We start from the raw sequence: 25,142 nt of genomic DNA, 5'->3' as shown, positions 1-25,142 counted from the left end.
TCGAGAAGAGCAACTCCAAGACACATAATTGCCAGATTCACCAAAGTTGAAATGAAGGAAAAAATCTTAAGGGCAGCCAGAGAGAAAGGTCGGGTTAACCACAAAGGGAAGCCCATCAGACTAACAGCAGATCTCTCGGCAGAAACTCTCCAAGCCAGAAGAGAGTGGGGGCCAATATTCAACATTCTTAAAGAAAAGAATTTTAAACCCAGAATTTCATATCCAGCCAAACTAAGTTTCATAAGTGAAGGAGAAATAAAATCCTTTACAGATAAGCAAATGCTTAGAGATTTTGTCACCACTAGGCCTGCCTTACAAGAGACCCTGAAGGAAGCACTAAACATGGAAAGGAACAACCGGTACCAGCCATTGCAAAAACATGCCAACATGTAAAGACCATCGAGGCAAGGAAGAAACTGCATCAACTAACGAGCAAAATAACCAGTTAATATCATAATGGCAGGATCAAGTTCACACATAACAATCTTAACCTTAAATGTAAATGGACTAAATGCTCCAATTAAAAGACACAGACTGGCAAACTGGATCAAGAGTCAAGACCCATCAGTCTGCTGTATTCAGGAGACCCATCTCACACGCAGAGACATACATAGGCTCAAAATAAAGGGATGGAGGAAGATTTACCAAGCAAATGGAGAACAAAAAAAAGCGGGGGTTGCAATACTAGTCTCTGATAAAACAGACTTTAAACCATCAAAGATCAAAAGAGACAAAGAAGGCCATTACATAATGGTAAAGGGATCAATTCAACAGGAAGAGCTAACTATCCTAAATATATATGCACCCAATACAGGAGCACCCAGATTCATAAAGCAAGTCCTTAGAGACTTACAAAGAGACTTAGACTCCCATACAATAATAATGGGAGACTTCAACACTCCACTGTCAACATTAGACAGATCAACGAGACAGAAAGTTAACAAGGATATCCAGGAATTGAACTCATCTCTGCAGCAAGCAGACCTAATAGACATCTATAGAACTCTCCACCCCAAATCAACAGAATATACATTCTTCTCAGCACCACATCGTACTTACTCCAAAATCGACCACGTAATTGGAAGTAAAGCACTCCTCAGCAAATGTACAAGAACAGAAATTATAACAAACTGTCTCTCAGACCACAGTGCAATCAAACTAGAACTCACGACTAAGAAACTCAATCAAAACTGCTAAACTACATGGAAACTGAACAACCTGCTCCTGAATGACTACTGGGTACATAATTAAATGAAGGCAGAAATAAAGATGTTCTTTGAAACCAATGAGAACAAAGATACAACATACCAGAATCTCTGGGACACATTTAAAGCAGTGTGTAGAGGGAAATTTATAGCACTAAATGCCCACAAGAGAAAGCAGGAAAGATCTAAAATTGACACTCTAACATCGCAACTAAAAGAACTAGAGAAGCAAGAGCAAACACATTCGAAAGCTAGCAGAAGGCAAGAAATAACTAAGATCAGAGCAGAACTGAAGGAGATAGAGACACAAAAAACTCTCCAAAAAATCAATGAATCCAGGAGTTGGTTTTTTGAAAAGATCAACAAAATTGACAGACCACTAGCAAGACTAATAAAGAAGAAAAGAGAGAAGAATCAAATCGACGCAATTAAAAATGATAAAGGGGATATCACCACCAACCCCACAGAAATACAAACTAGTATCAGAGAATACTATAAACACCTCTACACAAATAAACTGGAAAATCTAGAAGAAATGGATAATTTCCTGGACACTTACACTCTTCCAAGACTAAACCAGGAAGAAGTTGAATCCCTGAATAGACCAATAGTAGGCTCTGAAATTGAGGCAATAATTAATAGCCTACCAACCAAAAAAAGTCCAGGACCAGATGGATTCACAGCTGAATTCTACCAGAGGTACAAGGAGGAGTTGGTACCATTCCTTCTGAAACTATTCCAATCAATAGAAAAAGAGGGAATCCTCCCTAATTCATTTTACGAGGCCAACATCATCCTGATACCAAAGCCTGGCAGAGACACAACAAAAAAAGAGAATTTTAGACCAATATTCCTGATGAACATCAATGCAAAAATCCTCAATAAAATACTGGCAAACCGGATTCAGCAACACATCAAAAAGCTTATCCACCATGATCAAGTGGGCTGCATCCCTGGGATGCAAGGCTGGTTCAACATTCGCAAATCAATAAACATAATCCAGCATATAAACAGAACCAAAGACAAGAACCACATGATTATCTCAATAGATGCAGAAAAGGCTTTTGACAAAATTCAACAGCCCTTCATGCTAAAAACGCTCAATAAATTCGGTATTGATGGAACGTACCTCAAAATAATAAGAGCTATTTATGACAAACCCACAGCCAATATCATACTGAATGGGCAAAAACTGGAAAAATTCCCTTTGAAAACTGGCACAAGACAGGGATGCCCTCTCTCACCACTCCTATTCAACATAGTGCTGGAAGTTCTGGCTAGGGCAATTAGGCAAGAGAAAGAAATCAAGGGTATTCAGTTAGGAAAAGAAGAAGTCAAACTGTCCCTGTTTGCAGATGACATGATTGTATATTTAGAAAACCCCATTGTCTCAGCCCAAAATCTCCTTAAGCTGATAAGCAACTTCAGCAAAGTCTCAGGATACAAAATTAATGTGCAAAAATCACAAGCATTCTTATACACCAGTAACAGACAAACAGAGAGCCAAATCAGGAATGAACTTCCATTCACAATTGCTTCAAAGAGAATCAAATACCTAGGAATCCAACTTACCGGATGTAAAGGACCTCTTCAAGGAGAACTACAAACCACTGCTCAGTGAAATAAAAGAGGACACAAACAAATGGAAGAACATACCATGCTTATGGATAGGAAGAATCAATATCGTGAAAATGGCCATACTGCCCAAGGTAATTTATAGATTCAATGCCATCCCCATCAAGCTACCAATGACTTTCTTCACAGAATTGGAAAAAACTGCTTTAAAGTTCATATGGAACCAAAAAGGAGCCCGCATCTCCAAGACAATCCTAAGTCAAAAGAACAAAGCTGGAGGCATCACGCTACCTGACTTCAAACTATACTACAAGGCTACAGTAACCAAAACAGCATGGTACTGGTACCAAAACAGAGATATAGACCAATGGAACAGAACAGAGTCCTCAGAAATAATACCACACATCTACAGCCATCTGATCTTTGACAAACCTGAGAGAAACAAGAAATGCGGAAAGGATTCCCTATTTAATAAATGGTGCTGGGAAAATTGGCTAGCCGTAAGTAGAAAGCTGAAACTGGATCCTTTCCTTACTCCTTATACGAAAATTAATTCAAGATGGATTAGAGACTTAAATGTTAGACCTAATACCATAAAAATCCTAGAGGAAAACCTAGGTAGTACCATTCAGGACATAGGCATGGGCAAAGACTTCATGTCTAAAACACCAAAAGCAACGGCAGCAAAAGCCAAAATTGACAAATGGGATCTCATTAAACTAAAGAGCTTCTGCACAGCAAAAGAAACTACCATCAGAGTGAACAGGCAACCTACAGAATGGGAGAAAATTTTTGCAATCTACTCATCTGACAAAGGGCTAATATCCAGAACCTACAAAGAACTCAAACAAATTTACAAGAAAAAAACAAACAACCCCATCAAAAAGTGGGCAAAGGATATGAACAGACATTTCTCAAAAGAAGACATTCATACAGCCAACAGACACATGAAAAAAATGCTCATCATCACTGGCCATCAGAGAAATGCAAATCAAAACCACAATGAGATACCATCTCACACCAGTTAGAATGGCGATCATTAAAAAGTCAGGAAACAACAGGTGCTGGAGAGGATGTGGAGAAATAGGAACACTTTTACACTGTTGGTGGGATTGTAAACTAGTTCAACCATTATGGAAAACAGTATGGCGATTCCTCAAGGATCTAGAACTAGATGTACCATACGACCCAGCCATCCCATTACTGGGTATATACCCAAAGGATTATAAATTATGCTGCTATAAAGACACATGCACACGTATGTTTATTGCAGCAGATTCACAATAGCAAAGACTTGGAATCAACCCAAATGTCCATCAGTGACAGATTGGATTAAGAAAATGTGGCACATATACACCATGGAATACTATGCAGCCATCAAAAAGGATGAGTTTGTGTCCTTTGTAGGGACATGGATGCAGCTGGAAACCATCATTCTTAGCAAACTATCACAAGAACAGAAAACCAAACACCGCATGTTCTCACTCATAGGTGGGAACTGAACAATGAGATCACTTGGACTCAGGAAGGGGAACATCACACACAGGGGCCTATCATGGGGAGGGGGGAGGGGGAGGGATTGCATTGGGAGTTATACCTGATGTAAATGACGAGTTGATGGGTGCAGCACACCAACATGGCACAAGTATACATATGTAACAAACCTGCACGTTATGCACATGTACCCTACAACTTAAAGTATAATAATAATAAATAAATTTAAAAAAAAAACCATCTTATGTTCTTTTGACAAATACAAATTGATGTCTCATAATATTTATTTTGATTTCCTTAAATACAAGTGAAACTGAATTTCTTTGCTTATGTTTATTAACCATTTTCATGCCTTTTCTATTAACTGCCTTTCACATTTTCTCATTTTTATTTTAAAAAAGTATGCTAAAACAGAAGGCTACATAGAGCCTTTTGTCATATGAATTAAAATTTTCTTCTTAGTTTGTCACTTGTCCTTGACTTTGTCTATCAATTTTACCATACAAAAATTTATATTATTATTCAATCAAATTTCTTATTATTTTTCTCTATGACTTCAGGATTTTGTACCCTTTGTCAAAGTTGTTTGTCATTACAAATTATTATTGCTTTTACAAATGATAGCTTTTTCTGAAAATTTCATGGATTTTTCTCATTTTAAGCATTTCAATCTTTGACCCATTCTTTTTTTTTTTTTTTTTTTTTTTTTTTTTTTTTTTTTTTAGGAATGAGGTATAGATATATCTTTTATTGTTTATCTGTTGTCGTTGGAACAGCAAATAGTATCAATTTTTTAACATTTCATCTTTTCTCCCTAATTCGGAACACCACTTTGTTTTCTAGGTAGTTAGGTCTATTTCTAGACCATTCATTCTTTTCCATTAATTTATCTGCCTATTCTTTCTTTCAAATTTCTAATTACTACTTTTTAGAATATTTTAAGAGCTAGTAAAATTACATACCCTGTACTCGTTACTTTTCTTCAAAGAATAATGTCAGAAATTATTTTTCCTGAGAAAGTTTACCAACTTGATATTATAATTGAAACATTCGGTAATAATTTTAACTAAACATGGAAATGACACGAAATATCCACTGCTTAATTGTTTTGACGGGTTGTCTGTTTGTTTTCAAGGAGGCAAAATGGGTAAGCAGGATTGGGTCTGAATTCCAGATGATCCGCCTCCCATACATATGGCCTTGGGTAAATTGCTTAGCTTCTCTGCTCCTCGGTTACCTCAGCTATAAGGTGTCATTATAACACAGATTTTGTATAACCCTCTTGAAGAAAATAACACTGTTTCTTTTCTTATTGATTGAAAAATGAACCTGTATTTACCATGGTGAAGCACAATTTGGCCTCATTTGTAAAACGAATTCATGTAAGTGCACATTTACTCTGATCTTCAATGAATATTTTACAACGCATTTTTTAATGTTCCATAGGAAAACACTGCTATGCTTATAAGGGAAACTAATGCACAAAGCTAAGTGAGAATATTGCCTTTGCATTTGATGCTAGGTCTGTCGGAAGATGTTAAACAGGTTCATTACTTGGGTTAAATTACAAAGCTAAGAAACTATTAGGTCTACAGTTTCTTGCACCTGCATAAGTGAACTTGTGTGAACAAACGGAAAACCATGTATACTAACTTTAGTTAAATATGAACAAAGCAAAAGAAATATAATTTTATAGTCACTGCCAATAAAATACATTATTATAATTCAGTCAATATAAAATAAAATAAGGAAACAACAAAAAAAGTTAAGATGGCAGGCATTTAAAAATACTTCCTAGCTAAACCAAAACCAACAAATGCACATACATGGTTTTATGTTTGGGAAGCGGTTTTTTGCTCTATTCCAAGGCAGATCAGCATCAGTTGAAGAAAGATCCTGAAGAAATTTTGGTAATTCCTGTAAAATAAAGTTATTGCAAAGTTTACATTTATCATAGATAAACAAGAAATTTCACTTATTAAAAGAGTTATTTGTTCTAAACTTTTTTTTAATTTGTAAATTAAAAGCACTTATCATAACTGTGGAAATGAGATCAAGTTAACAGTAATGAGTTTCCCTAGGCTTTCACCAAAAATATCCTGAATAAAGTTGCTCAGTTGGGCTATTGCTCTTTCTGAGATAATTTCTTTGCACATTGGGAAGCCTTAAGATGTGGCAACCATGTTAGTGACCATTTTACATATGTTACTAATGGTTTCATCGGGTACACACCATTGTTTAATATTTTAATGTCTACTTAGTAGGAAGAGGGATTTCAATGATTTATTTTTTGTTTTTTCTCCTCAGGCAGTGTGATTTCATGCCTATTAATTGGTACAACATTGGTCAGTTTGAGAAGATGCCAGAGGTCAATTTCTGCTCTCAGTAAGCATTGTTAAATCAATAATGGAATGCAAAGGTGCGATTAAGAATTATCAGATGTAGATGAAGGGTCAAGAAGATCTATTATTGACATTTGATGAAAATTTATGATATTATTTACCTACCTTGCTCTTGGCAAAGCAAGCATCATTAAAAAGTCTGGTGTAAGAAAATATGTTCATTATTTTGTTGAGCTGAAAATTTACATGTATGAAATTTATAGTTTTCCATTTTAGAAATCTCAACTTACCAAATTCCATAAAAAGCACTAAACATATGTGTGTTAACAATTTTTTAACATCAGTATAAATTATTTCTTTTAATTAGATAAGTTTCCCTTTCTTATTTTTTCCCAAAATTAAAATCTGGACAGTTGTTTACATATGGGTATGTATTAAGGGACAGGAATGGCGTAAGATCTGAATTCTGATATGTTGGCACCAAAGGCTTACAAAAACTTTTTAACCCAGTAAGGAGTCCTAGAACAGCTTCCTCATGTCAAAGTTTTGGAAATACATAAAGAAGGGAGAAAAAAGGTGAGTTTAAATGGACTGAAAGAGCACTTATATTTTATAATTATTTCACAGAAAAGTTTCCATTTCTAGACTTAAGCAGCTCTGGCTTTGGTAAGCAATGCACAAACACCAGGTTGATTGTTTGGATGGGAATGTTACACTGGGCAGTCTTATCCTTACCAGGGTGCACAAGGCCACAATTCTCCCTATTTAGCTCTATCTCTTTTCATTGGTACCCGAGATGAGTTCGACTGTTTTTGCATTCCTATCCTTTTCCTCTCTCTGGAACACCTTTTTTCCTTTACCTTCTCATTAGACTTCTGCTCATCCTAAAGTTCATCTTTAAAGTCACCTTTTTTATGAAATCTTTTCTGGTTGATATTCAAACAGATTTGATCCTCAATCTTTATACATATCTCCATCATGATACAGTAAATTTGTAATTTTTATACATCTGCAGTTCTTAACATAATATGAGCTTCTTTATGGTAGAATTTATCATCATAATAGCTAATACTTGTGCCAGCTACTGTTCTTAGTATTACTTATATTCAATCATTTTATATTCATAATTTAATAAAGTAGATATTATCATTTTACAAATGAAGATATTGAGGCACAGAGAGTTTAAGAAATTTGCCCAAAGTCACTTAGCTGGTAAGTGCTGATTTAATATATATCAATGTGCCAAATACAATGTCTATCACATAGTAGGAACTTATAAATATTTAAGATGTCAGTGAATATGTCCAGAGTTAAAAAGTTTATCAAATATATGCACCAAAATGTATTTATTAAAACATAATAATTTAATAATTTGCTTTAGAAATTCTTAACAAAGCACTAGACAAGACACAATTTTTAAAAAGTTCTTAAAACTATGGTCTTCAAAACAGTTAAACTAGAAACTTTCTCATATAATATACATGAAAATGTTATTGCTAATAAAACTTTTTATCTACTTGGTCATGCATAATGTAATTATATTCGCTCTTATTCTAGTGAAATTACACTTTTGCTCCTGAAAAATTGAGAATTCTTGCTGTCTAAAGCCTAGGAAGAATTTTATGGCACCATTGATTTTGTTAAGTCCAGACCAATATTTCTTAAGAAGCATAACCAAAAGGCTGCAGGAAATACCATTAATCTTTTCTCATTTTTGTTATTATTCCCTAAGTGACTGAAATATTGTAATTCTGAATTATTTAATCTAATTGTTTAAGTCTTTGTTTCAGAAGTTCACACACTGGGAATTTCATGGAAAAAAATAAAATAGAAGTAATGTTTTTGGTGCATTTAGAAATCTGTCTTTCTTAATAACAAAATAATCACCTAAGTTAGAAAAGATGCTTATAAGTCTTAAAGTAGCTTGCAGATTTGATATCTACCTTATGTTTTTAAATAATTTCAATTTTATAGATATACAAAATGTTAAAAACAATGAAACTATTCCCAACTTTTAAGTAGATTTAAAGTGACAAATTCTTAATTTTAAACATTTTCATTATATGATATGGCACTTATTCCATGGTAACTTTAAAAAGACCCCTGTAAAACGTGGACATTGTTTATATGGTTTCTAAAAAATTTTTAGGCAGTTCTAGAAATAATTTTCTTATAGTTTCTGGAAGCATCAAGTTCTGGTCTCACATTCATCTATATCACTAATGTAATCCAAGTAGGTAAACGTAAAATGAAATAATTTAGTGTCTAAATGTAAAATAATTACTTAAATATAAAACTACATGTATAGTATGACCTAAACCTTGAACACACACACAAAACCTAATGAATGTATCATTCTATATTTGCATCTACATCTGGATGAAAGGGCAGAGAAGAGACAAGGTCATGCTGCCAATACAGGGGAGGTCTGAAGAAGAGCACCTTTTCCTGACACAGTAGGTGAATAATTCTGATCAGGTTGCACCAGAGGCTGCCCAGTGTAACATTACTATCAAAACAATCAGCCTGGTAATTGGGTATTGATTATCAAGGCCAGAGTCCTTCATGGCCTTGCATGCTTAAAATGGACATGAAATGTGACACATGAAACGACTGGAGGTCTTGCAATGTTGTGACAACTGCTAGTAACATACCGAAAATTCTTCTTGAAACTTTAGGTTGTTGTTTGTGCAAAGCTCTTCAACATGTTGCAGGAAGGATTTCTTGCTTATTGGCCTCCAAGTAAAGAAGGGTATAGAACAGGGTCATGTTAGATTATATTTGTTCACGTTAGCATTGGCACTGGCTTCACTGTTAACAAGTAAAAGAACAATGGACATCCCCAAAACCACAAACAACACAGCTTTTTAAAGTCACTCTGTTATATTTATAAAATTAACTTTTCCTCTTTAAGCTCACTTTCTTTGTATTCATGGTACAAAATTCCTTCAATTTTTTAGTGACATTCAATAAAGGATTTAGCATTTTAATGAAGAACGTTTTTCAAGTAAATGTAAGAGCATAAAGTTATCATTGAATCCTAAAGCACATAATACCTCTTTGTCAGACAGAAAACATTTTATACATTACAAGGTTTTAGAAGATATAAAATATTGCAATGACCTCATTCTCATAATGACATGGTTTTCAAACCCCAAGGAGTTTAAATATCCCCGTGTTACTTCCCAAGCTAAAATACAGACATGCAGGCTTCACTCCAGAGAGAGAGAAAGCATTTCTCCAGTTACCATGCAATTAGTCATGCTTTTATGATTTATATCCAGCTTGGAGGTTTTTCCAACAAACATACAAAAAGTGAATCACACAGTAAGGTTCTACTGAGTCAGTGCATCCAACTTTGATATTCAAAAAGAAGAAAAAAATATTTAACAAACTTACTTGATGGATTTTCTATAACTAAGTAACCTGCAATAGAGATTGTGTTAAATGCACTGTGAGTCAGAGTGGACAGCTAATTCTGAAAGAAGTGTAGATTAAAGTCAGAAAATTATAATAAATCAATAATATAAAATGTGCTATGCTTTTAACTAATATGTGATCATTATTTTAAATTTTATTTCTTTTTTGAAATTATATCATTTGGACTCAAACATGTCAAATAATTTACCTTCTTTCTCAAGCTAAAAAGTTGTTATTGTTATTATAAATGTCATTATAAATGCCTGAAAATGTTAGGCATTTAGGATACTACATTAAAAATAGATCATTCTTTAAAATATTGCATGGTATTTAGTGGTCTAAAAGAGTTAATGTGGATTTTAAAAATATTTCCTTTATATATAGAAAGTGCTGAACCCGACAGAATGAATCCATAAAACATGACATCACATTGGCTAAGTATTGTTTCATGAGTGAGTTTGGATAAATACACAGCAACAACAAATTATAATTATTTCCATTATTTTAGACCTATCTTTTGTGACAGATCATTGGCCAAATTATTTAAACTCTGTACAAAGAGAAATAATTTTAACGGCTAAGTAGGCTATACACACACAAACTTAGAGAGGGGTGTATCATTAATAACACTTATGTCATGCACAACAAATTAGCACTGCAAAAAACACAAAAGGCACAAAATATAATGAAATGAACTAAGGAACATATGAATATTTCAAAGTTTTAAATTTAGAATAATATTAGGGATTTTACTATATTCTTTAACTGAAAAATATTTGTAAGAAGGTATTTTTTTTGAAGTAAAGGATGAATAAAAGAAAAAAATTGGTTTGAAAAACATAGCATCATAAATATGAAAATGGTCAAAAAGAAGTGTGTTCAATGAAGAAAACATGAGCAAAAAGGAAGTATATTTCATTACAATACAGGAATTGTTGAAAAATATGGGGGTGCTGGAGCAGGTATTACAAAGTGGAATGTTAGAATTCTCAGTTAATGCTGGGTGCCCCCAAACAGAAAGAGATATTGTATCTTCCAGCTTCTCAGAGTAAACATAAAGTGGTAGACTATTCCATTACCAAACAGGGCATCTAAGTGACAGAGTAGCAGTAACTAAGCAAAGAGTCTTGGTGGATAAGCTTAAGAGTGCCCCACAATACCCTAGAGTGATTTAAAGAAAGCAAGAAAGAATTCCTGACTCTACATGGATATGGAGCTGGCTGAAAGGGCTACCAAATGAGAAGAATCTTTGATTTGGGGAAGGGAAAGTGGAATGTCTGAATATTGGAGGCCCTGGAAATGTCTCTGACACAGTAACAGATGCAGTGGGGACTGAAGCAACAATCAATCTTTGTTGAAAATAATTACCCCTCAGCAAAGACCAGCAAGAAAGAAAGATAAACTACAGGCTACATCCACACATACTACCTAGCTTCCTTAAGATAACTTATCCAATGCTTCTATGCTACCTTGTTCTTCAGAAATAGGACAGAATAGAGGGTTGTGTTGGGCAAATTCTGATCAACTGAACTTAAGATATATATGACCGAGATGCTTTGATTACCAAGGTCTATTTCCCTGCTACCACATGGACATAGAAACTCTTGAGCTTTGTGGAGATAACTTTCACAATAACAGCAAATATTATTCCATTGTGATTGGTAAAATTTAAGCACACTGTATCTGATTTAGTGACAGGCTAGTGGTCCACCTATATAAGGATAGTGAGACTGCCATCCTATCGCAGAGAGATTCATTTTTCCTAGAGGATTATTTGAGCCGGTACTGCACAAGTATTTTTACTGGGATAACTGGAATTTAAAGTAGATGTTAGTTTCTGGGAAAACATCAATAAACCATTTGAAGAATCGGTATACATTTGTGAAATCCCTAAGAGACATTAAATGTGAATAATCACATTAAAGAACAAGTGAGCAAGAAATAGCTAAAGCAAAATATTATTCATATTCTTGCTCTTCTTTCTTTAATCATGTCTATTCTTCATTTCAGAAGTTATGATTAATTGAATAAATATACATTTTTTAAGTCCATGTCTTTTCAGTGAAAAACTCTACCAAAAGTTGCTGTTTCACTATTCTTAATTCATTTTGCATTTAAAATCTCTCCCTAAAGATTCTTTTTTTTTTTGTCAGAAATACATCATTGTAAATTTAGTAAGTGCTATGAAACTCAGATTTTTAAAAGTTCGTACAGATGCCATTGGTGCCTAACTAATATCACCTGGGCACTCAACATTCCCATGCAAGGAGATAGTTTCCCACTACAAGGACCTGCCATTCTCCCCTGAGTGTTTCCTGCATACAGGCTAGAAGCATCGGAGAGTAAATGTCCCAAGAAACATCCATCAACCAATGACTAACCAGAGTTGGGGGATAAATACCCAGCTCCCTCACCCCTCAAGGGGGATAATAATGATGTGCGTTTCATGATGTCCACCTAAAGATATTTTAAACCATAATGGGCTATATTGGATTTGGGTGGATATTTGTGAATTCTTGCCTTTTATAAAATATGATGCCTTTATTGGTTTCAAATACCTGCTCGAACAATTACCAGTTATGTTACCATGTGCAATACTTAATTTTTCTGTGCCTCAGTTTCCTAGTTTGGGAAACATATGTAAATTAAGTTCATATATTTAAAGGTCTTTGGCTTCAGTAAGCAATACATAATTACTGGTTACTATCATTAGTATGATAACCATTATTCTTAGTTTATTTTGTATATCTCATGCTGCTCCTATCCATGCTGCTGTATAATTGATACTGATATAAGGAAGGGATTTTTTCCATTATTTCCAAAAGAATATTCTCTTAATTGTACTCAAAGATGGATAGACTATATTGTGCTAAAATATAGTTGTCACAAATATCTAGATTTCAAATCCAAGTCTGGATTTCTAGCTCTCAATTCAAGATCCCAAACAAATCTCTAATACAATGACCATAATAATTCAGTTTTCATGTAATCATGTAAAACATTTCTAACCATGCTCACATTTCTGACATTATTCCTTGTAACTCCTCTTCATGCATCCTTTTTGCACTCCAGATATTCTCTATATATCCCTCCCTCTCAATTTTATGCCATTCCAGGCATTCTTCCTACAATGGAATTTTTACTTATTCTTTAATACATGATTCAAATGTTAAATACCCTATCGATCTTACTCTGTTTTACTAAGAAGAAAATAATTTCATTTCCCTGTAAAATCGAATTTCCAAGGACAAATCATCTTCTATGTTGTATTTTGGCTATTTAAGTCCCTGCATTAAGGATACAAGCATTTGGGTTCATATATACTTCAGGTCTGGGGCAGGATTACAACTTGGCTTACTAGATGTCCCCCATAACATTATTCATAGTAAACATTAAATAAATCATATCAAATATAAAATTGTGGATGAATTCAGATTAAGATACACAGAAAGCAAAATATGAATATTCTGGTTTTATTGTGAGAGAATATCTGAATTGAATACATTTCCCACTAAATTATTAAGAAACTAAGACTTCTCAAGAGGTCCTAACTCAAAGTTTTAAATATGTATAATCAATAGATTTATCAACAAAAAGCATATGAGTCTAAGCAAAAGCCATATTAGATAACCTAACATTATAAATTAACAGGTGCACTTTGTTAGGAAGTTAGATAAATGAACAATAAAATTGCTCTTGCCTACTCAAGTGATAAATAAATAGGCACAGACTTTAAGAGAAAGAGAGGTGGAATCTGTTTTGGCTTTATTTTCTTTTGTATCATTCTTTTTTATCTAAATCCAATCACTTTTTAGAATCTGTTCTTTGCATTTATGTTTATGTAAGATAAAAGTTTCTAGTAGTCCAGTTTTTATGTAATTTTCTAGTCTGTACTTACGTCACAATCATTTGTGAGTTGAAATCTTCAAATACCTATCAGGAATGCTCAAATTGAGAAGACACTTTGAGATCAACTACCTGACTATTTTAAGTAAAAGTTAGATATTTCCTTCCTCATTGTTGTCTATAGTATACTTATCATTGCTTTGGTTCTTAGCTTCATGTTGTACAGGTGTATTTATCGCTCAGGTATTGGCTACATTCTAAATTGTATTTTTCTGTGAGGTTTTAAACTTTAATGTTTATATAAAAATATTAACTTGAATAATTTATAGAGAGAATTAGAAAAGAAAATGGGACATACTATAAGGAAAATGCAGTAACTTATCACTGATGAGGGATAATTAAATTCCTAATAGGTAAAACTGTTTGCTTAAATAAGCACTAAAAACTCACAGAAATTGATGTGCATGAAAATCAACAATGCTATTTCAGGAGTGCTAGTTTTGAATGAAGTGATCCAAGGAGATACTCAAACATACTCAAATAGAAAACTTTATATTAACATTTTAAAAACTTAAAAAATCTGTTAAATGGAAAGTATTTTTAGACTGGTAGGATATTCTCATTCACTTATGATAGTGAGTCTGACTGAATATAGTCAGACTATATTCAGTTCATTACTGGATAAATCAATTTGGGAACAGTCCAGATTTCAATAAGATAACTGACTAATTTCCAATAGAAAGGGCTAAACACTTTTTATTACATGAATCTTAACTGTCTTAAATTCTATATCTTTTGGTTGAAAAGGGTCTTATTTCACGTCTGGACTCATTTCTTTAAAGCCTATCAAAAACTTAAATTCCACTCAGATTACTCTTGATGGATCTAGAAGGGAAGCATTTATTTATGTTGGCAGTGGTGATTGAAGACCATATTGTCACAGAGACTCAGCTTTCCCTCAAGGTCAATTAGTTGAAATCTATAGGGAATTAAAATATAGTCCTAATAGAGAGCCACAGATGATAGCCTATAGTTGAGCAGCTTCAACCAGCATTATCAGTGGTATGGGACAAAGTGAGAAACTTTTTTTCTACTTAACCAGTGATGTTAAGTTAAAAATAAAAGAATCTCAAATTTGTCAATTGATGTAAAAATATGCATTTGTATCACATAGCATGTACTTGCTACTTAGATTAAATTTGTGAAGAATCTATTTGTCCAGTAAAATATTAATATTTCCAAGTGTTGTATGATACTGAGTGTGAGTTTTCAGTTTGTATATTTCATCAAGTCACTAATAACACATAAATTACATCTACTTCTACAGTATTCTATTGCTTATCCAAAGCATCTACTTTAATGCTTTTAGAGGTGCCTCAATTTTTGTTATTTCCTATTATTCTTCTTTATTCTGGGTTTGAAAATAATGCTCTTTCATGTCCTTCTTCATTCTTTTACCAAATCATTGATGTTTCTGTGGTGCTCAATATAAATTTAAAATATCCTAACCCATGGCTGGTCCTATATAGTTGACTCTAAAACTTTATAAGAGAAACATACCATAAGCGAGTAATAGAATACTTTTTATGTATTTATTTATGTATGTATTTATTTATTTTTTGAGATGGAGTTTCACTCTTGTTGCCCAGGCTGGAGTGCAATGGTGTAACCTCGGCTCACTGCAACCTCTGCCTCCCGGGTTCAAGCAATTCTCCTGCCTCAGCCTCCAGAGTAGCTGAGATTACAGGCACCTGCCACTATGCCCGGCTAATTTTTGTATTTTTAGTAGAGACAGGTTTTTGCCATGTTGGCCAGGCTGGTCTGGAACTCCTGACCTCAGGGGATCCACCCACCTCGACCTCCCAAAGTGCTGGGATTACAGGCATGAGCCACCACGCCTGGCCATGTAATACTTTTTTTAAATCAGGAAGACAATTAATAGTAAATGATATGTATTACTTTCTCAACATGTCTTCTCGTATGTGTAGGATGAATCAGTTTAAAAGAAGCATTAAATTTGAAGGATATCTCTTTGGAGGCAATGTTTCTTCCTTTCTCATCACACTATTCCCAGTGCCTAAAACAGTACTTAGCACTTGAGAGATACTCAATTATTATTTATTTTTATTTAATCAAGATGAAATGGTCTTTTAGATGAAAAGCGAATGCGATATTCTTGCTGATGTCAAAGAGCTCAGATGTATCATCCCCAGTGTGGCAGAAGTTGAATTTTCCTTATTACTAAGCCTTTCCACACCAGCACATTTGAAAAAAAAGTTCTTGCCAAAAGTCTTCTTTTGTCATCCATGTATTCTAGATGAAAACCATGGGCATTGTTTAGCTACATCAGGGGCAACAGGGTAGAATTTGTAGATAGAGAGGAGAAAGAGACTGATCAAAGCTGCGTGAAGAGACGAATCGGGCTCTGAGTAAGGACTCAATGAATAGGAGACACCAGAAGACATTACACCAGCTAAAAAGAAGGCCTTACTGTCTGTTAGCCAGGATGGCAGGCAGGCAATAACATTTCTCTGTTAGGTGTTAGAAGCAACCTCAGAAAACTAGATTTGGAACAAGACAGATCTACTTTAAATGGTATAATGTATGTAGAGGTGTTCTATAAAGGTTCTGACTAACACAAGTGATTAAGTTTAGCTCTGTCAGGGTAAGGGCTCTGACTGAGCAGGGTACTATTCACTGATTCTAGGAAAGAAAATTTGGTGTTAGAGAGAGGAAAGCAAGAAAAAAAGAATGAAAGAAGCAAGGAAAGAAAGAAAGAAAAGAAAAGAAAAGAAAGAAAGAAGGAAAGAAAGAAAGAAAGAAAAAGAAAGAGAGAAAGAAAAGAAAAAGAAAGAAAAGAAAGAAAAGAAAGAGAAGAGAAAAGAAAGAAGAGAAAGAAAATAGGAAAGGAGTGAGTGAGAAAGAGAGAGAGAGCGAGAGTGAGAGGGAGAGAGAGCAAGAGAGAGTGAGAAAGAGAGAAGGAGAAAAGGAATAGGAAAAGGATTCTATTTTATGATGATGAAGAAAGACATTTAGCAGAGTTGCTCAACCAAACTACCTCTGAGTCTGGAATGGCCCAGAGGTTAACTTTGAGTGCTGGTTGAAAATTGATATTTTATGTGTAATGTGATCAATTAAATCTTTAGTTTAACAGCGTCTTACTTTGACAAATGTTTGAATCCCATCAAGCAAGTCCTCTGAAGGAAATGTATTTTCATGAAAGTATTTTAATTCTGTCAATGGGAACTTGGTAACTAGTTAATCTGAAGTTAAAACAAGGTTACTTATGATTCCCAAATGCTAAATGTGATTAGAGTAGAAACAGACCAGGCTTCCTGATTTTAATAATGCAGAGTACTATTCATGGTTAAACAGACTATCAGGAGCTTTGGCCCCATTCAGCCTTATAGCTCATGAAGACAAGACTTCTTTAGTAAGGCGTGTGATTTTGAAATCAAATGCCTTTTTATTCTCTGCCTCCATTCATATTCCTCCATTCATATTCCTTCATTCTTTGCATGAAGAAATTTATTATGTTTAGGGCACTCAATCAGTTACTGAGGTCCCTGCTAGTGCTGATATTCTGCTATGCTACTCAGAATGTAACAAACAATGTTTGTGCTAGTATACAAATGGCATTTCTGAGCATCAGGGGAGTGCCTGGAAGCATGCACAGTTGGCTACCCATTGGTCAGTGCAGAAATAACGTTTCCATGAAATATGCCATTCTGTGTATGCACCAGAGAGTCAGGGAACAAGAAATGTCATTGTATTGGTCCTGACAGGTTAACCACCTAGAGTTGCAGAAATGAGCTTGTATGAAATGTAAATATAGTTTCCACCCATCAGATGTGGAACTCAGTTCTTGTGTCATGTTAATAACAGAATGAGAAGCCTGTATAGGAATCTAGGTGCAAACTTAATTTGCTATCAAACCTAACACAACATGGGAACACTGCAAATTCTCAGGACATGCACATTATGAGTCAATGTGCATTTTGATAAGATTAACTTGACCATTATCAATAGCATGCAATATTATAAAGGACATGTTGTAAGTAGAAAGTATAGCTTTTTGGGGGAGCTTTGGAAAAAACAGTGCATTAAGCAAAAAGATGTTCAATATTATGTATTTTAAAATATAGAGCACACCACATGACAAGATTAAAATAATCACAGCAGAGTTCTGCATTACCACAGTAACTTACTGGATGACAAAAATCTCCTTGCGTCTAAAGAAAAATGAAGAGTATCTGGAAGTAAAGATTCATTATTTATTTAGTATACAAACACACTGAATTATTTTTGATTTGTTATTACAAGAACATGAGCATTAAGTATCTCCAACTTCATTCTAAGTATAGAACATTTCTTGTATTCTGAATTCACAAATTTTTGCCATTGTTTGCAAAGATAGTTTAAGTTTAGAATAGAAGTAAAATATACGACCACAATTTGTCAAAGAATGATGACACTTAAAATGCAAACTATTAGGATTTCATATATCAGTCAAAAATTATGAGTCATTATTGAACCCAAAATAAAAATTGCACTACTAAAAGTTTTCCAGTTTCTGCAAGTTTGAGTCAACACTAAAATGCCATCACTTCTTTGCCTCATATCATGAGACAACAAAGAAATCCAAAGAGGCACCTCTTTCTTTACACTCATTCTCATCATAGAAAATGCTGCTGAGGAAGAATTCCATGGGTTTTTGTCTATTTAAGAAAGTTTACATTAATATTCTGTAGTATGCTTCTAAGTTACACACATACACACACACACACACACACACACGTGTATCTTGATACCTCAGAGACAGACCTGGGCTAGCTTGTAGCTCTCCTGCTTATTAACTGTATGACCTTAGACATTTACATAAAGCAGTCCTATCATCATTTTTTAAATCCATCTGTAAAATGGGGATAGGAGTACCTACCACTAAGGGTTGAAAGAGTTAAGTGAAATCCCTACATGCAGAGTTTAACACAGGAGTTGCTGATAAACAGTAGCTATTATTTTGTTAGCAAATTCTATATATGAAAGTAGACTGGGGTAGTATTCAATTTTACAAATATAAATCATGATAATAACAATACCAAAGGTATTCTGGTTTACAGTTTACAAAGTATGCATGTAGAATTTTTTTAAGCAGTAATCTTTCTGAAGACATAACCGTATATTTAACAAACATTCAACATGTACACTTCTAAAGTTATTGAAGAAAGAAAATTATTGAAGAAGATTTCTTTTAAAATAGAAATATTTCCAACTCATTAGAGTGTTTGCTTTATTTTGTTGTGAATTTTAATTCTATTCGTGATTATTGGATTGGGCTTTGAGGCTTAAAATAATGTGCCATTACATTCACTCAACTAAAATAGGCAGGGTAATTAGTATGAAGTGGTGCGTAAAATTTTTGAAAAAAAAATTGAGGAGTAAAGAAACTGAGTTTTTGTCAAGTAAGAATATCAGTGACATTGATTAATATTGTTTTACTATTCTTTTCTGATTTAGTCTGCATAAGAAACAAAACTTCCATGACTTAAATGTGGAAAGAAGATAGTAAAAATTAAACTTATTTAGCAAATAGCCTTTTTAGCTGATGAAAATTCTGTTGAGTTATTTAATTATAAGTGATGTGGCTCTCATGGGAAGGTAATCATTTTACAGTTAAACTAGTTAAAGGCAATCCACAAAGTGAGTCAGTCTCAGTGATACAGGTCTGTGTCTTACCTGTGCGTGTCTGTGTCTGCTGATCTTGCCAATAAGAGCTCTAAGAAACCTAACTTCAATGAACTAAGTGGTGGTATTTTGCAGGAGCCATCACAAAATGTTGTTCTGTCTGTTTATTAAATAACAAAACACAAGGATCATTTCCTAATTTGGTAAGTGTGAAACAGATGAGCCCAAAATGTTAAATATTCTTCCTAAGAATTATAGTTTGTGTTACCTAAACTTAAACATAAAATGTGAATAATTTTTGTGCATAATATAATTATTCCAGTTGAGAATTTAAAATATTATTTTGGTACATCCTTGAATTTTTTTCATGGAATTAAAGAGCACTACATCTTTATTTGACTTCTGCTCTCGCTTGGGAAGAAATAGTATAGAGTGAGAGAAGGCATTTTTAAAAGTTTTGCGAAACAAAGTGGAACATAATTAAATAATGAGAATTTACAAGTAACAAAAATTACAGAATTGGCTTTAAAATGTAAATATACAGGCAGAGAGTATAAAACAGTTAATAATTTCTAAAATATGAAACCATAAATCCTTGGAAGGACTTAGCACAAGCACCATGTTTGTTTTTTGTTTTATTTTTGCCTAGTCAATAACTTCCTAAAATTATTATTTTAATTATTGATTACAGATTCTTCTTTTATCATTTATCTTTTGGACATGGGAAAACATACAGGACTGAGAAAAATTATGAGCTCAATTTTGCATGAAAAATTTAGCAGGCTGGAATAAAAAGGACATGCCTAAGAATCAAGTAGAGAGAGCATATGTTAGCTGGGTAGTTTTTGTTTTGTTTTGTTTTGTTTTGTTTTGTTTTGTTTATGACGGACTTTCACTCTTGTTGCCCGGGCTGGAGTGCAATGGTGCGATCTTGGCTCACTGCCACTTCCAACCTCCTGGGTTCAAGTGATTCTCCTGCCTCAGCCTCATGAGTAGCTGGGATTACAGGCATGTGCCACCACGCCAGGCTAATTTTTGTATTTTTAGTACAGATGGGGTTTTGCCATGTTGGGCCGGCTGGTCTCAAAATCCTGACCTCAGGTGATCCACCCACCTAGGCCTCCCAAAGTGCTGAGATTATAGGCATGAGCCGCCACGCCCAGCCTATTAGCGGGGTAGATTTAAGAGAAATTATAGAAGTTCCTTCCTGCAGATAACAAAGACATGTGGTAGAAGTCTGCCAACAATTTAGGGAGCTAAATCAAACTTCTTGGTTCTGACTCCTAGAATCTACCATCAGTCTCTGATTGACTTTGAATGGATTTAGATCTTCAAACACCTCAAAACAGGTGAAGAGCTTTAGAGCTTCACCAAATGACAGAACCCAGGTGTATGTACATGCAGCTAATTATATTTGTTATTTTTTCCAGTCTTATTGTCCATTGTCTTAGTGACTTTATGAACATAAAAATATTGCATAAATAGTAAAGCTGGACACAGATCTCTGTACTGAAGAATTAATGCCCAAATCACTTAATTGTTACTTTAATGCATTTCTGTAATAAGTCCAGCAAAGCATGTTATTATGTGCCATTAGAATTACAAACAACTGTGAATACTAGAATCACAACAAACAAGTGAAAAAGTGAAAAGCATGGAAACTAATATTTCCAATTTTGCTATTATTATGGGTAATATATACTAATTCTCTGTGTGTAACAAAATAAAAATTATCTGAAATATTATTTCACTTTTAAACCCTTTTACAAATAATGCAATATGTCAATAAATAAACATAGAAGTGGAAAAATAAATAATGAAGAATGAAGGTCAAATAAAGTAAACCCTGAATTACAAATAACCAATAGTAAACAATCTATACATTCATTGCCCACCTTTTCCATGATCTGAAACTTTTCTGTAGCTGCCATGACAGTCATTGCAAAAAAAAACAAAAATAAAAACAAAACAAAACAAAACAAAAAAAACTACTTTTTTTTTTCCTTTTTTTGAGATGGAGTCTCGCTCTGTCACCCAGACTGGAGTGCAGTGGTGCAATCTCAGCTCACTGCAACCTGCAGTTCCTGGTTCAAGCGATTCTTCTGCTTCAGCCTCCTGAATAGCTGGGACTACAGGCACGTGCCACCATGCTGGGCTAATTTTATATTTTTAATAGAGATGGGGTTTCACCATGCTAGCCAGGCTGGTTTCAATCTCCTGACCTCAGGTTATCCACCCTCCTCGGCCTCCCAAAGTGCTGGGATTACAGGCATGAGCTACCAGACCCGGCCTTTTCTAATTTTTTATGATGGCTGTATTTAGTGTTCAGAAGTAGAGAAAGGGGCAAGCTGTGAAAATACATAGTGCTTAGGGGATTGAATCTCACCACAGTCTGCCTAGAATGTAACCTTGTTGATAAATAATACTTTCTCCAATATTGAGTGTTTAAAAACATGACATCATAAACAGTGCTTTTTCATTTCATTATATTTCCTGAAGATATACTTATTAAGGATTTTTTCAGGGGCTACTAAGTACTCTTTTCACAAAATGCAAATGCCTACCAGTGTTGGGTAGGGGAGCGGTCTTAAAAGTTTACATTTTAGTATGAACAGATTCAACTGTATTGTTCAAATAGCTAAAATTAATTGCACTGAGAGATTTGAATTTTTTCCCTTATACATTTTCAGGTGTAGAATAAAGGGATGGGCCACACAGGCCTGAGGAGGGGCAAAAGGAACTAAGGATGGAGTGCAGGAAAGAGGCTAGGAGGATACCACTAAAATTCATTTGGCCCATACGAGGAAAGGAGGAAAAACTTTCTTTGATGATGCAGAATGATTCCTTAAGGACTGAGACACAATCTAGTAGTAGCAGTGCTTGTGTTCCTATGATATGGTTTCACTTAGGTGAGTTACCCTGAGAATCTGTTATTGATTCTTTTTACATATTTGATATTTTATACATAATATTTCTTATATAGAAAACTATGTCTTGGATAACTTGCAATCATCTGACACTTAAATCTTTGGAGTACTATCCATTTTTGGATAGGACAAACGTAAAGATCAACATCTGAATGTTTAAAAAGTCAGCTGTCATATCCAAGAAAACACATTTCCTTGCAATTTAGTGATAACACTGAATAACCTTCATTTTGTAGCATTTGGAAGGACTTTGCTTATCAGATGACACTTTCCTCTATAGCACGTATTAGATATTTTTAGAAATGCTGGCAATGTACTTGCAAAGTCCATCTATTAGATAAAGACCAACTTTAATAAGTGACAACTACAAATGAATAATTCTTTTAGAGTCCAAGACCTTTGATGCCATATTTTCAAAATTAATAATTTTTTAAATTTTAACAGAGCTGAGCAAGTACTTGGTAACAATTACTTTGTGCTTATAAGCATTACATATTATTGAATCTTATAAAAATGCAAACTTGCTAAAATAGCCTGATGGTAGTTTTCATTAAGAATTTGACGAATTATCTTAATAGACAAGTTTTCATAATGTGCTAACATTTTGAATTATTGACAATGCTTTTAAAAGGATTTATAATTTTTTTTCTTTAAAATTGTGTACTTTATTATTTCCAATAGGTACCAGTGAAACATATTTAGTACAGGTTTTTACTTTTCCTTCTGAAGGTAATTTTTTACTTTATATTTAATTTTTAAATACAAAGACATTTAAAAATGATATCATATACAACTTAGACTTTTATGTACTTTTATACTGAAACAGTTATCAAAAAGCTTTTATAAAAATGGATATAAATAATATCAAGTCGTTATAAATTTAATTAATTTAAACCCGTGATTGAAAATGTGGACACTTCCAGAAAAGTTTCATGTAAAAATCTATCATATGAAATGAATTATTAAACATAATGTCAAAGGTTTAATGTGGAAAAATATTTGTCTCAGGAAAATAATCCTGATTCAACATTATAGTCCGAAGTTCATATTTAACTCAAAATATAAGGAAGATTAAGTGATTCTCCGAACACCAGTGAGAAGTGTGTAGAAGACGGAGGTCACTCTTTGAAAGAAGATCTCTGTGACCTGTGTAAATTAGAGCCCCACAAACACTTCCAACAAGCATAGGTCAGAATAGGGTCATGGCTCCAGGCCCTCTGGACCACAGTTCGCCCACAGGAGTGTGCTCACCGCGTTAATCTCTCGTCCTTCAGTTCCAGGTCTGCCACTGTGATGAGCTGATCCAGCTTGAATTTAGTGTCAGTAATTTCTGCATTCCGAGGAGAGTATGTGCCACCTTCTTTTTGCTTCTGTCGAATCCTAAAATAAGTGGAGTAAAGTCCAACAAGGGAGTTTCATAGAAATATATAAAATTAGGTTTAGTTTTCTTTTTAAGTAAAGACATTTAGTCAAATAATTTCTTTGTTAAAATCACCTCTCTGAACATGTTACAAATTTATAGCTACTCGACTTCTTTTTCTTGTTTTAATTCCATAGAACCTATTCTACTTTCTTTTTTTTTTTCTAATAAGTTATTGGGATGGAGTTCCAAATGATTAGTTGATGAAGCCCTGAGTCATTGGTACATTTAAATATAGAGCCAAGAAGACTTATGCTGTGATCTTGTTTCTCTTCTCTCTAGCTACCTCATTGATTTGTCACATAAAGGAACTATGCCAAAGTGAAAATAGCTCAATGCTATCAATACTAGTGCTAACAGATAATGCCCCATTGTTTTCACATATATGAAATATTTTTACATGCATGAAAATACTTAAAAATTATTTTCAAATCATCTTATTGAATTTTTATAAAAGTATTGTGAGTAGATATTATCTTTATAATCAGAAAGTTTACGTTCAAAAATAAAAGTCACATGAATCTGAGAATCAAATCAAATTCTTTTCATCTTAAGCCCTTTACATGCTTATTTCTCCATGACACAGTATGGTATATTACAAAGTAATGTTTAGCTATTCTACCTTTCACATTTCAAATATTTAGTATTTATTAAGAGTTGGGTATCAAGGATGATATAGAAAGTATAAAACATGTGTTCTACCCTCAAGGACATTACAATTTAGTTGAGAGGCCAGATTTAAATGCAGAAAAAACATAAAAAGAGAAAAAAGATTCAAATTACAACTCATAAGACAGTGCCTGATTAGTTACATAAGTTACAGTTATTATTACTTAGAGGAGGTAAAGAAGAAGAATTTGACTTGGATGTTCCAGGATGAGAAGGAGGAGGAAGCACATTTCAGGTTGACTGAACAAAAGCAGAATGTATAAACGCCCAAGGAATGTTCAAGTGAGAATAGATCCCTTTAGCTAGTGAGTAGGGAAGTTGTAGGGAATAAGGAGGACCATTTCCTGCTCACATAAGGAGTTCATCTTGTAGAGAAAGGAGAAGTCAGAGAAGAGTTTACAACAGGGAAATTATATAAATGTGGCCAGTCCATACTCCTTAGGGACAAGGCCCATATTTTACACAGTATAGCATTCAAAGTGCCTAGAATGATAACTCTCTCACTGTCTTCTGGCTAAATCTGCCAACAGTATGTGGTATAGAGAAAATATCTTTTTCA

General features: G+C 34.0%; 1 protein-coding gene across 3 annotated transcripts in view; it reads right to left on the bottom strand.

The window, feature by feature from the left end:
• PTPRQ (protein tyrosine phosphatase receptor type Q) overlaps positions 1–25,142 on the bottom strand; it is a 218,832-nt gene that overhangs the window by 23,187 nt on the left and 170,503 nt on the right. For 2 of the 3 annotated variants that reach the window (XM_077952472.1, XM_077952473.1), the window contains 3 exons: positions 23,746–23,874; positions 9,271–9,352; positions 6,101–6,191 (listed from right to left, as the gene is read on the bottom strand). In XM_077952472.1, coding sequence (XP_077808598.1) covers positions 6,101–6,191; positions 9,271–9,352; positions 23,746–23,874 — 302 coding nt within the window. 3 annotated transcript variants of the gene reach the window in all.

The sequence above is a fragment of the Macaca mulatta genome, chromosome 11 (genome assembly GCF_049350105.2).
Source record: "Macaca mulatta isolate MMU2019108-1 chromosome 11, T2T-MMU8v2.0, whole genome shotgun sequence".
NCBI classification, from domain to species: Eukaryota; Metazoa; Chordata; class Mammalia; order Primates; family Cercopithecidae; genus Macaca; species Macaca mulatta.
This window is presented reverse-complemented; position numbering and strand designations above follow the sequence as displayed.